We start from the raw sequence: 13,269 nt of genomic DNA, 5'->3' as shown, positions 1-13,269 counted from the left end.
TGGTGGGAGTGTAAACTAGTTCAACCTTTGTGGAAGACAATGTGGTGATTCCTCAAGGACCTAGAACTAGAAATACCATTTGACCCAGCGATCCCATTACTGGGTATATACCCAAAGGATTATAAATCATGCTACTATAAAGACACATGCACACATATGTTTATTGCGGCACTATTCATAATAGCAAAAACTTGGAACCAACCCAAATGTCCATCAATGATAGACTGGATTAAGAAAATGCAGCACATATACACCATGGAATACTATGCAGCCGTAACAAAGGATGAGTTCATGTCCTTTGCAGGGACATGGATGCAGCTGGAAACCATCATTCTTTGCAAACTATCACAAGGACAGAAAACCAAACACCACATGTTCTCACTCATAGGTGGGAACTGAACAATGAGAACACTCGGACACAGGGCGGGGAACATCACACACCAGGGCCTGTCATGGGTGGAGGGCTGGGGGAGGGATAGCATTAGGAGAAATACCTAATGTAAATGACGAGTTAATGGGTGCAGCAAACCAACGTGAAACATGTATACCTATGTAACAAATCTGCATGTACCCTAGAACTTCAAGTATAATAATAATTAAACAGTATATAAAATCATGTAGAAATTACATATGAGGAGATAAAGCAAATGTGTTAAAATAGTAATTGGTGACTCTGGGTGAAAGGCAAATGTGAGTTATTTGTATTCCTCTTGCAACTTTCCTGCAAGTTTGGAGTTATTTCAAAATAAAAGCTTTAAAAAAAAGTTGGACAACACTACAGCGTTGGCAAGGATGTGGCAAGAATGGTAGCCCCCACATTGCTGGTGGGAGTAGAAGCTGATAAACTCACTATGAAAAGTAATTTGACAATATCCATGAACTTAATGAAGGATGGACATACTCTGACCCACAGTTCTGCTTCTGAGCATAGTCCCCATGTGTTCAAGATGTGTGCAAGAATGTTATGCTCAGCATTGTTTGCAATAGCATAACACTGGAAATCACCTAAATGCACCCCAAAAAGAGAAGGAATAAATAATAAATTTGTGGTATGTCCATAAAGCAGGATGGTACATATATCAGTAAAAATGAACAAAGTAGAACTACATCTATCAGTGTGCATAATTCTCGAAAACATAGGCCAGGAGCTGTGGCTCACACCTGTAATCCGAGCACTTTCGGAGGCCAAGGAGGGCGGATCACCTGAGGTCGGGAGTTTGAGACCAGCCTGACCAACATGGAGAAACCCCATCTCTACTAAAAGTACAAAATTAGCTGGCCAGGTGGTGAATGCCTGTAATCTCAGCTACTCGGGAGGCTGAGGCAGGACAATCGCTTCAACCCAGGAGGCGGAGGATGCAGTGAGCCGAGATTGCGCCATTGCACTCCAGCCTGGGCAACAAGAGCGAAAATTCATCTAAAAAAAAAACCAAAACAAACAAACAAAAACATAAACATGAAAGAAGAAAGAAAGTGGCCAAATATGTACACTATGATACATTTTGTATAAGTCTTAAAATCATGGAAAATACTATATATTGCTTATGGATGTTTACATATATAATAAAAGAAGAGAGGTGCAGGGAAATAATAACCATATTCAGAACTTTGTTACTTCTGGAAAGGAGCAGACAGAGGATTTCAAATGTACCTATAATGTTTTATTTCTTAAGCTGGTTGTCAGTACATGGTGTTAAATATTATTTGTGATTTTTTAAATATGCCTGAGATATTTCATAATATTAAAATATATTAATTCAATTTCTGGAGCCAGCTCTACTGAACAAGAAGTTTGGAAATCTCTAGTTCTCATGTATGATAACATTTTCCAAACAACTAAAATAGAGCAAGGGAAATCTCCAAACGAATGTGTAACAAATCAGGTTCATAAGGATATAATTTAAAACAATATGTCTGTCTTGTTAGCTATAAAATAATGTTAAAATTATCCAGTAACAAGAAGACTAAGAAAAACCATTCTGTGCTCAATTTTTCAGCACAAATAAAATATGAGCATTTAATACAGTATTTGTAATAGCTACCATTTCTTATTCTTTAGAGTTATTTGGCAACAATACCTTTCAGGGATAGAAATGCAGCTTAAATAATCTTCCTTTTCTGAGCAAAGAAAAAATAATAATTCCAAATGTATCACAGCTAAAGAAGAAAAAAAAAAAAGCCCAACTGTTAAAAGAAAAAAAATCACCATATAGCCACTAATACTTTTTCCCACTTAAAAATGTACTGTTACCTCCTCCAACTAACTTAATTTGGACATTATCTACTTATGAAGCTAAGGAAAATAGGCAGGAAAAAAAAATCATACCTTCCTCATATTTTCTGCATCCATGGCAACTATTTCCAGTTGGTCTCTCTCCTGCTCGACTTCTGTCAATCTCTGCAACAATGTCTCTTTCTCATCCCGCAGCTTCCTGCACTCATTCTGGGCCTGAGTTGCCTGGCCTTTAATGGTCCCCAGGTATTCTTGCAACCCACTGATGACACCTTCTAAATCCTTCTTCAGGGCTTCATTTGCTGCTATCTGGCCTAAGCAAGACGCAAAAAGGGTAATAATATATCTTTTTAAAGTACTGCATTGTCTCCTCAGCATTTTGTTATAAGCCAAGAGTGAAATTCTAAGCTTTCAATTCTTTCCTATCATTTTTCTTTTTCAAAACATAATGTTAAATTTTCTTCCTATTATAGATAGTAAAGGAGTATTAAGCAGGTATAAAATAAAAATAGTACATTTAGGGGGCAATGCTTATAAAATGCCTGATTCATGCTGTAAAAAGTTTAATTTCGGCCGGGTGTGATGGTTCAAGCCTGTAATCCCAGCACTTTGGGAGGCCAAGGCAGGCGGATCATGAGGTCGGGAGATCGAGACCATCCTGGCTAACACAGTGAAACCCCGTCTCTATTAAAAATACAAAAAATTAGCCGGGCATGGTGGCACGTGCCTGTAGTCCCTGCTACTCACGAGGCTGAGGCAGGAGGATCACTTGAACCCAGGAGGCAGAGGTTGCAGTGAGCCGAGATCACGCCACTGCACTCCAGCCTGGGTGACAGAGCGAGGCTCCGTCTCAAAAAAAAAAAAAAAAAAAAAAGTTTAATTTACAAATAAAATAAAAAATATGTAGCAAAACTGTGAGTTCTTGCTGCTAAATACAAAGAACAAAACCACCCAGTATATAAGATGAATCCAAGACTGGCAACATAAATGTGTAACCTAAACACTTAGAACACAAACACACACATCCCATGTACAGTACTGGATACGCACTATGTGCCAGGAACTTTATGAACACTATCTCTCTCTCTCTTTTTTTTTTTTTTTTCAGACAACGTTTCACTCTGTTACCTAGGCTGGAGTGCAGTGGCACAATCACGGCTCACTGTAGCCTCAACCTCCCTGAGCTCAGGTGATCCTCCACCCTCAGTCTCCCAAGCAGATGGTGCCACAGGCACACATACCACTACGCCTGGCTAATTTTTTTTTTTTTTTTTTTTTGTAGAGACGGGGTTTCGCCATGTTGCCCATGCTGATCTCGAACTCCTGGGCTCAAGTGATATGCCCGCCTCAGCCTCCCAAAGTGCTAGGATTACAGGCGTGAGCCACCACTCCTGGCCTATGAATACTAGCTCATTTAATTCTCCCAACAACTAATGATTGAGATAAAAAACAACTTGTCCAAGGTGACACAGCTGACAGTAGCAAAACAGAGAGTAGGATCTTTTTACACTGAGCCCTATGTGTAAAAACCACTATGGCCTATTGTCTTCCTTTTCCACTATTATGGATATGTCGCAGTTTAAATCAGCATTGCAAAAGTAGATCCTAAAACTCTTTCTTCTTATAACCAGACACTGAATTCCCTGATGCCAACGGGTGCTTTGCTCCTGAATGGATTTTATGCCATAGACAATCACATGCCAGAGCTTATCATGATCACGTATTGACTTCTGGCCTACTGACTGGAATGACCTGACTCACTAGGCATCAATGCCACAAAACAAAACAAAAACAAAACTCTTAAAATTGCATTAAATACTTTTGGGTATCCTGTAAATATTTCCCTATCAAATACTAGTACTAATAGGTGAACTGTATTTAGCTACTATCTGGATTAATGCTTGTCTTTATAATGTTTCTTTTACCAGCAATAACACAGATTTACCTTAAATCATACTGAAAGTCTTACCTTCAGTAAGCTGTTCTTCAAGGTCCTTAATCTCTTCCGTTTCCTTAGCAATTCTAGAAAGTATCTCATCCAAACGACTTTCAAGTTGTTGGTACTGCTTGTTCATAATGTCAAGCTGTTGTTCTTTACCCCTCTTTTGAGCCTTCATATGGGACTGAATTTAAAAAAAAAAATCAACAAAACTCCAAGTTCCTTAAACTCCTTTAAAAATAATAACCCTTAACAACATTTTTAAAGGAAGAATAGAAAATAAATATAATAATTTGCATCTATTTGTGTCAGGCCCTATATTGTTTTCACATGGGTAGTTTTCATTTAAATTTCAGGATAACTTGATACGGAAATCATTTCCACTTTACAGGTGAGAAAACTGAGGATCAAAGAGGTTAAGTGGTTTTTCCAAGGGCACAGCTAGGTAGGTCAGTGTCATTTGCGTTGCATTAAATTGTCTCTCTCTCTCTTTTTTATTTATTTATTTATTTATTTATTTTGAGATGGAGTCTGACTCCGTCACCCAGGCTGAAGTGCAGAGGCACGATCTCAGCTCACTGCAACCTCCGCCTCCTGGGTTCAAGCAATTCTCCTGCCTCAGCCTCCCAAGTACCTGGGACTACAGGTGCGGGCCACCACACCCAGGTTTTTGTTTGTTTTTACTTTTTGTTGTTTTTTTAGTACAGATGGGAGTTTCACCATGTTGGCCAGGCTGATCTGGAACTCCTGACCTCAAGTGATCTGCCGGCCTTGGCCTCCCAAATCGCTGGGATTACAGGCATGAGCCACCGTGCCCAGCCTAAAATGTGTCTTTTAAAAAAGGTTTCCAAAGTTAGTTGGTTATGGCATATATCTATAGAAAAAGACTTAAAAACTATATCCCAAAATGTTAACAAGAATTATATCTGGGTGGAAGGATTACATGGGGATTTTTTCCTTTTGTAATGAGTATTTTTATATTTAAAAAACTTTTATAGTAGATAAGTAATGCCTTTTTAATAAAAAAATTAAATGTACTTTTTAAAAAAGGTTTCTTAGAAGAAAATAGAGGTATGAAACAGATAAAATACTTGAAATTCAAATTTACTTTCAATCTCTTATACAAACAAACATTTGGCTTTTCAATAAACTGAGAGCTGACAGGGACCTCAAAGACCACTTAGCCCAGTGAGTCTCAAAATGGAGGGCCCTAAGGAGGTATACCCCTCTACAACTACACTTACCCATGGTGGAAAACAGTGCTTTCACACACCCACACACCCTCCCGCACCCTGAAGTCATGGCATTAGGGAACTACTGTTAACTGAAAAGAGTGGATTGTATTTCTCAGGTGTGCTAGGGAAAGCAAATCGAGAGCCAATGATCTAGTCTAACCCTTCCTTTTAAACATGAGAAAACTGAATTTCAGATCCATCAAATGACTTGCATGTCTCCTGAGGCAACTGTTCATATGGAGACAAAATAATTCCCCAGAGAACCTTTGCCCTCCCCACTCACACCTTCATGACTCTTAAGTTGGTACCCACAGGATCAGAGGAATACAACAATAAATGAAGGGAAAGTTATCGAAACAGGGAACTGTATCAGTCAGAAAAATGAACACCAATGATCTCAAGTCTAAGACCCATGTGATTATAAAAGAATATTACTCAATTTTATGTATTTGCTTACCCCAAATACAAGAAAGAAACGTCTCTTCATTTCTGATGAACAAAAGAGTGGCAGCTTAATTGGAAGGTTTTTAATTTACTACTGGTAAAGCTTTATGGTATTCTGCAAACTCTTTTCCCTACACTCCCAAAATACCCATTTGAAATCTTTCTGAAAAGTTAACTACATATAACAGCTTACATTCTAAGTAAATTTCGGGTTTTTATGGCTCAAGAAATAATTTCTTAAAAGACTGCACTCATATCAATAAATCTTTAAAATTCACCATTAAAAATTCCACCGAAGCCTTCATACGCAGGATAAAAATCTGGTTCAATATGCCAATGGTGTACATTAAATACATGGGAACAAAAGTAGATTCTGCGATTTACACCACCGTGGAGCTCACAAAAGAGTTATTGTAAAAACAGGAACTTACATCTCTGACTCCTCCTCCTTTTAAGTCCTTTGTACAGAGAGAGAAAAAATATCATACCTTAACTTAAAATTTATCCTGTTAAAACTGAGCCGTTGAGAACAGAGAAACTGTGGGCGGAACGCTTTCTAATGCTGTCTTCAAATTCATGTGCACTTCCCTCTCTGACAGCCACATTTTTGCAAGCGCCTCCGAGCCTCTGTAACTTCGCAGAGCCTCAAACCACATTCTTGGCCAAGAGTGAGCGGCGGCCCCGCCCCCCAATCACCAGCAGCCTCTGCGGGCAGGCCCCACCCTCCGCGAGTTAAATCATAACACAGGAAGCTCCCGGGGGCCAATCACGCCCAAACTTTGCAACAGATCACTACAGCTCGTTCCCTCTTGCGAACAGTTACCTTTTGCTTCCAATAGGGCATTTCCCAATAGAGAAAAGCAATACAAATCTTCATTATGTTTGCTCCGGTGATAATTTGTGCTTCTATGAATAATTTTATAACTAAAATAGTCTGTGAATTTGAAACCTAGTTTAAATGCTTATATTTGCTGAAAACCTGCCTAGGCTTAGTTCTGAGCTAATTTTAAAATAACCTCTTTAGACCTTTAATTGCTTTGTGAGGAGAGGGTCATTGTGGTAGCATAAGCAAGGGCTCCACCTCTTTCTAAAACAATAACTTAGGGACAATTCACTTAATATTTCTATATGACATTTTCATCCTCTGCAAATTGAAAGAAAAATGGATAGATGTTAATAAAGTTCCTCACCAGAACATGGAAAATATAGCACAATGTATGACACATTGTGGGCACTTAATATGTTGTTTTCTATAATATCTCATCAAAGTGAAGCTTTTACTTTTAAATTCTATTGGCTATTCAGAAAGATACTTCATCTGATTACATAAAAATTAAATAAAAGTCTACCTATATCTATAGAAAAATATGCAGGCATCTCACTCTTGATTATTTCCTTTCTGCTTAAAGGCTCACATTTTGTAGCCTAAAATGGGATGCCAAACACTAGCCAATATGAAACTTTGTGAATCAGAAAAAGATGTTCCCGCTGGATAAACTTAAAAGAGATGTCCTCTGATGCTGGGACTAAGGCTGCAAACTTAAGAACTATTAGTAATTTTAATAAAATTAAAAAGGAAATTCAAATCTGGTTTGTATGTTTCATCCCCACTGCACAGGTTGATTTTAGCTGACTTCAAAACTTGGATGCCATTCCCATGTCTCATTTACCTCCTTTCTATATATAATTCTCTACAGAAATCCAGTGGGAATTGAACTCTCTGTCCGCCAGAAATATAACAGTCATTTGTTGAAAGCAAACACATAATCCAGCTACTAATTAGACTCATAGATCACAGAACTGGAAGGGGAAGCAAAGGAGTTTTGGGTAGGATCTATAAGCTGCTTCCTTCCTCCCTTCCACGATGCAAGCATTCATAAACACACGGCTGGTTGGTCCCTGGGGATACAGATACCAGTAGGATAGAGTTCATGTCTTCAGGGGCCTTACATGGGTAGGAGATTGAACAAACATATGCAATAAAGTCAGATATTATTGACCACATTATACATTACTTAAAATACCCCATTTTTCCTCAAAATTATTTAAAATAATCAAGACTACTTTTGGTTTCAATATTAATACCTTGGTTTCAATTTTTAGGCTTTTGTTAGAAAAGACCTTATATCTGTCATAAGGTTATCCTTTATTGAAATTAGCTGGCCCACAAAAAAAATATATGATATGTACTAAAATGCTTAAAGGAACAGTTAAACAACTTGTCAAGTACTTAAAGCAATTACAATATCCTTACTATGTTAAATTCTATGATTTCTATTAATCCAGAGATCTTAAAGTTCTTTAAAAAAAACCCTATTATTCAAGGTATACCAGGAGAATATGTAGAAGATATTTTTCCTTGTATTTTAGGAATATTAGCTAAAATATAAGCAATTAGTACAACTTCTTAGAGACAGAGACAAGAGCCTGGCTGTATCCAGCCACCTGACCATATCTAGCCACATCTCAGGAAGAAACATTCCAGAGAATGTTTCCTTTTTTAAGGACAAAACAAAACAATATGAAAAAACAAATACGTTCAGTGGAAAATTTGCAAAAAGGATTAAATAGAAGAGGTAGAAAAAGGACTCAGAACCCCCTTCAGCTTTTTCTGCTCTTAAGAAAGATGAAGGGCTGGTCGTGGTGGCTCATGACTGTAATCCCAGCACTTTGGGAGGCCAAGGTAGGCAGATCAGGAGGTCAGGAGTTTGAGACCAGCCTGAGCAACATGGAGAAACCCCATCTCTACTAAAAATACAAAAATTAGCTGGGCGTGGTGGTGCGCGCCTGTAATCCCAGCTACTCAGGAGGCTGAGGCAGGAGAATCGCTTCGGCAGGGCATGGTGGCTCACGCCTGTAATCCCAGCACTTTGGGAGGTTGAGGTGGGTGGATCACAAGGTCAGGAGATCAAGACCATCCTCGCCAACATGGTGAAACCTTGTCTCTACTAAAAATACAAAAATTAGCCAGGCGTGGTGGTGGGTGCCTGTAGTCCCAGCTACTTGGGAGGCTGAGGCAGGAGAATCGCTTGAACCTGGGAGGCGGAGGTTGCAGTGAGCGGAGATTGCGCCACTGCATTCCAGCCTGGAGACAGAGCAAAAAAAAAAAAAAAAAAAAAAGAGAGAGAGAGAAAGAAAGATGAAAAAAAGGCAAGGAGAGAGAAAGGTAAGGAGCAAATCTCCCTTGCTCTGCAATACAATGAAATTCAACCACTTAAAAAAAATATATATACCATGCAGCCATCATTTACTGAAAGCTACCTTCTTCCAAGCCCTAGGTTGTTTTGTTTTAGACATACACATTCCATATATATGTGTGTGTATACACACACACACACACACACACATTTACATATAATACACATATATACACACATACATACATTATATATACACACATATATGTACAGTTTTCCTTCAGTATCCATGGGGGATTCATCCCAGGATTCCCTGCAGATACCAAGATCCACTGATGCTCAAGTCCCTTCTATAAAATGGCATAATATTTGTATTTAACCTATGGACATCCTCTTATATATTAAAATCATCTCTAGATTACTTATAATACCTAATGCAGTATAAATGCTATGTGAATAGTTGTTATACTGTCTTGTTTAGGGAATAATGACAAACGAAAAAAAGTCTGTACATGTTCAGTACAGACACAATCATCCTTTTTTTTCCTAATATACGTGATCTGCAGTTGGTTAAATCCACAGATGCAGAACCCATGGATATGGAGGGCTGACTGTATGTATACATCACTTAAATTTGTACATCAAACTAAAACAGACTTTCAGAAAGGACTCTGGACTCTGATGCTAACAATGATGAGACATGTAATATGTAGACAGAACAAGTCAAAATTTCTTAATTTACTCACATGTTTTGGGTCTTTGGAATCCAGGCTATCTATGGCTATTTGCAGGTCCTTAATCTCCTTCTGCTTTCCGGCAATTTCCTGCTTTTGCTTTTCCATCTGCAGTTCTAGATCCAGAGCTTCCTGGCGTAATTTATTTACAAGTTGTAGTCTACCACTCAACTGCTTGTAAAGAAGGTCTTTCCCTGCTTCTGAAATCTAATCTCCCCAAACCCCAATATATAATTAACAGAGAAGAACAACACTGATTTATTAAGACAATGTCTATAATTTTAATAAGTATTCTATATTCTATCAGTTTTTTAAAAATAAAAGTGAAATGTGGGAGTTATCTAAGTACTCCATGCATATTTTATACTTTTATGCTTTTTATATGTAGAAAATCATACTTTATAAAAGTTTATGAAAACTAATAATAGCAAGCACAAATAAGCTGTCATTCTATAATAGTATAGGCAACTTGTAAATTATTAATAACAAACATAGTATTAATAATAGCCAACTTTATATAGCACTTACTATGGGCCATGCACTGTTCTAAACTCTTTATATACTTTTTTTTTTTTTTTGAGACGGAGTCTTGCTCTGTCGCCCAGGCTGGAGTGCAGTGGCGCGATCTCTGCTCACTGCAAGCTCTGCATCCCGGATTCACGCCATTCTCCTGCCTCAGCCTCCCGAGTAGCTGCGACTATAGGCGCCCACTACCACGCCCAGCTAATTTTTTGTATTTTTAGTAGAGACGGGGTTTCACCATGTTAGCCAGGATGGTCTCAATCTCCTGACCTCGTGATCCACCCGTCTCGGCCTCCCAAAGTGCCGGGATTACAGGCATGAGCCACCATGCCCAGCCTCTTTATATCCTTTAATCTAATCCTCAAAACATATAAAGTAAAAAGTATAATTATCCCAATTTTATAGATAAAGAAACTGAATCATGGAAAATTTAAATATCTCGCCCAAGGTCATACTAGGAGTTTGTGGAAGCAAGACTTTGTGTGACTCTAGACAATTTCACTGACTACTACACTACAGTTTCCTAATTAGTTTTAATATGAAGATAGTCAACCAATAAATTGAGTATTGACATAGAAGTAATAACTTAATACTCTATCTCTTATTTCTAACAGTTTTTAGCATAGAGATTTAAACAAATATAAAAATTTCTCAAGAGTCTGTATAGAAGTGTAAAAAAGATGAAGATAAAAGACTGAAAAGAAATAAAATATGGACGATTATTATGTAATTCCCCATAACTGCAATACCTTTATAATCAGGAAAAAATTTTAGAATTCCGTGTTCACTGGACAATCATCTCACACTAAATAATTTCAAAATACAGCAAACTCTTATTAAATTGAGATTTTTATTTCACTGAATCAGAACCCAGCTGAAGCTTACCTTTGTTAGCATGTCAAGTAAGTGAACAGTATAAACAAAAATTTAGGCTATTAACTTTATTATTAATTATTAACTGTTAATGTTAACTCATTTAAATAACTATTTTCCAAGCATATTTTGGAAGTATCTATTTCTTTTAAAATTAAGTACATTATTTACATCTATCAATCTATGTAAAGCTTTGGCCAGTACTATTATAAAAAATTCTTTTTAAATTAGTAAAACCGTCTTGATAGCTCCCTCTACCTCATCTCCTACTTTCAACCCATCATTAAGTCCTGTCAGTTCTACTGTCCAGTGTTTCCTGGAATCAGCTGGCTTTCTCTCCACATCCACCAGCACCTTCCTGGTTGGTGCTAGTATCATCTCTTGCCTGTACTGAACAACAGCCTCCTGAGAGTTACAGATGCACACATCCCTTCCATCTCACTCAGTCCATTTCACTCTTCATGAAGTAAGGCAAAGTGACAAACAGGATCAGCCACTCAACTATCTAAAGCCCTTCAAAGATTTCCCATTGCATGCAAAATAAAATTCAAACTTCTTAAGATGGCTTATGAACAATTTAGGAGGCCGACACGGGCAGATCGCTTGAGCCTAAGAGTTCAAGACCAGCCTGGGCAACATGGTGAGACTCCATCTCTACAAAAAAATATAAAAAATTAGCCAGGAGTGATGGCACATGCCTGTAGTCCCAGCTATTCTGCAAGCTAAGGTGGGAGAATCACCTGAGCCCAGGAAGTCAAGGCCCCGTCTCAAAAATAAAAAATAAAAAAATGCCTATGAAGCCTGGCATGATCTTTAACCTCATGACTCTTTATCTTCCTCTACAGTCTCCCTTATTCTGCAGAGAAATCTCTAGTCTGAAGGCCTTTGTACACACTGGCACCTCTGCATGGAATACTTTCCGCCAGCTCTGCCTCACTGGCTCCTTCTCATCCTTTGTATCTTAGCCTGTCACCTCCTCAGAGAGGCCTTTGTGAATCCCCACAATCTAAAGTATATCTCTTTTAACATCTCCCCTAGTTTTCTATTTTTTTCTTACAACACTGATGCTTTTTAACTTTTTTGCTTTTTTTTAAATAAACATTTTTTTTCCTTTTTGTTTATTGCCTTATTTCCCCCACAAGTCTGTCCATGAGAGGGACACATGTCTATTTTGTTCATTAATCAGCGCCCAGCCCAGTGACTGACATATAGTAAGGTTCCAATAAACTTGAGTCAATTTCTAGTTAGTATAAAATCTGAAAGTAACAATACAGTGTATCTTTTAAAAGAATCTACAATTTGGACTTCACATTGTTGTTCTACCTACTGTGGTATGAATGTAGTTACCATCATAATTTTTAAATACTGATTTTTAAAAGTTATAAATAACTAAAACCTTTTTACCCATTTAAAAACTAAAATGTCAAGCAACTTCCTTTTCTTGAATTTTTGCCCCTATGCAATTACATCATGGATTTGAGCTGCTTACTCGCTTACTTTACAACACACTTTGGTAATTTTTGAGAATATGTTACATCAATCTTTTTGTATACCACATATCTCTTTTTTTTTTTTGGCTTGTGTTTGATGACAATGTTCATGCTATAGCAGAGATATCTCCTGGTTCTTAATCTAAGTCCCAGGATCTTAAAGGTGGAGAGTGCTTAATTAAAACAGAAGAGATAGATCAGGAAGCAACTTCTCAAGACTACACCTTTTTACATAAAATTAAGTAATTTATTTCTATACATGTTATAAAATGCTAATTGGATGTCATCATAAATGGAAGAAAATTACAACTGGCAAATTCTAGAACCATATTTGACTCTGAAATTTATTATTCCATAATTAACTAGGCAGCTAACTGCTTTTTAAGTTGTTTTATATGGTTATGAAGGGAAAAACACATTTCATTTTTCATTTCCTCTTAGCATTGCTGCTTTGCTTTTACATACCTTTTTTAGTTGTATAGCTTCTTCCAGTTGTTTAAATTCTTCAGTAGCTCTCAAAATTTGTTGTTCTGCCTTTTCTATTTCATCATGCAGTTCTGATAGTCGAGTTTGTGCTGCAAATTTAAAAACCATGCTCACATAATATGAAACAAGAAAAATCTTGAATTCTGAAATTTCGACCAGATATTCTTTCTTTGTAA

The 13,269-nt window shown here is 37.4% G+C and overlaps 1 protein-coding gene across 6 annotated transcripts in view; it reads right to left on the bottom strand.

Moving 5' to 3' along the window:
- The window catches only part of CNTRL (centriolin), a 102,483-nt gene that overhangs the window by 49,386 nt on the left and 39,828 nt on the right, over positions 1-13,269 (bottom strand). For 3 of the 6 annotated variants that reach the window (XM_031014841.3, XM_055351820.2, XM_055351819.2), the window contains 4 exons: positions 13,073-13,182; positions 9,735-9,929; positions 4,203-4,356; positions 2,327-2,547 (listed from right to left, as the gene is read on the bottom strand). In XM_031014841.3, the coding sequence (XP_030870701.3) occupies positions 2,327-2,547; positions 4,203-4,356; positions 9,735-9,929; positions 13,073-13,182 (680 nt within the window). Of the gene's footprint in view, positions 1-2,326; positions 2,548-4,202; positions 4,357-6,339; positions 6,504-9,734; positions 9,930-13,072; positions 13,183-13,269 lie in introns of those variants that run through there. The other 3 variants (XM_055351821.2, XM_063697005.1, XM_063697006.1) reach the window with 2 other exon arrangements.

Source organism: Gorilla gorilla, chromosome 13 (genome assembly GCF_029281585.2).
Source record: "Gorilla gorilla gorilla isolate KB3781 chromosome 13, NHGRI_mGorGor1-v2.1_pri, whole genome shotgun sequence".
Lineage (NCBI taxonomy): Eukaryota > Metazoa > Chordata > Mammalia > Primates > Hominidae > Gorilla > Gorilla gorilla.
The sequence above is the reverse complement of the archived record's forward strand: the minus strand, read 5'-3'. Positions and strand labels throughout refer to the sequence as shown.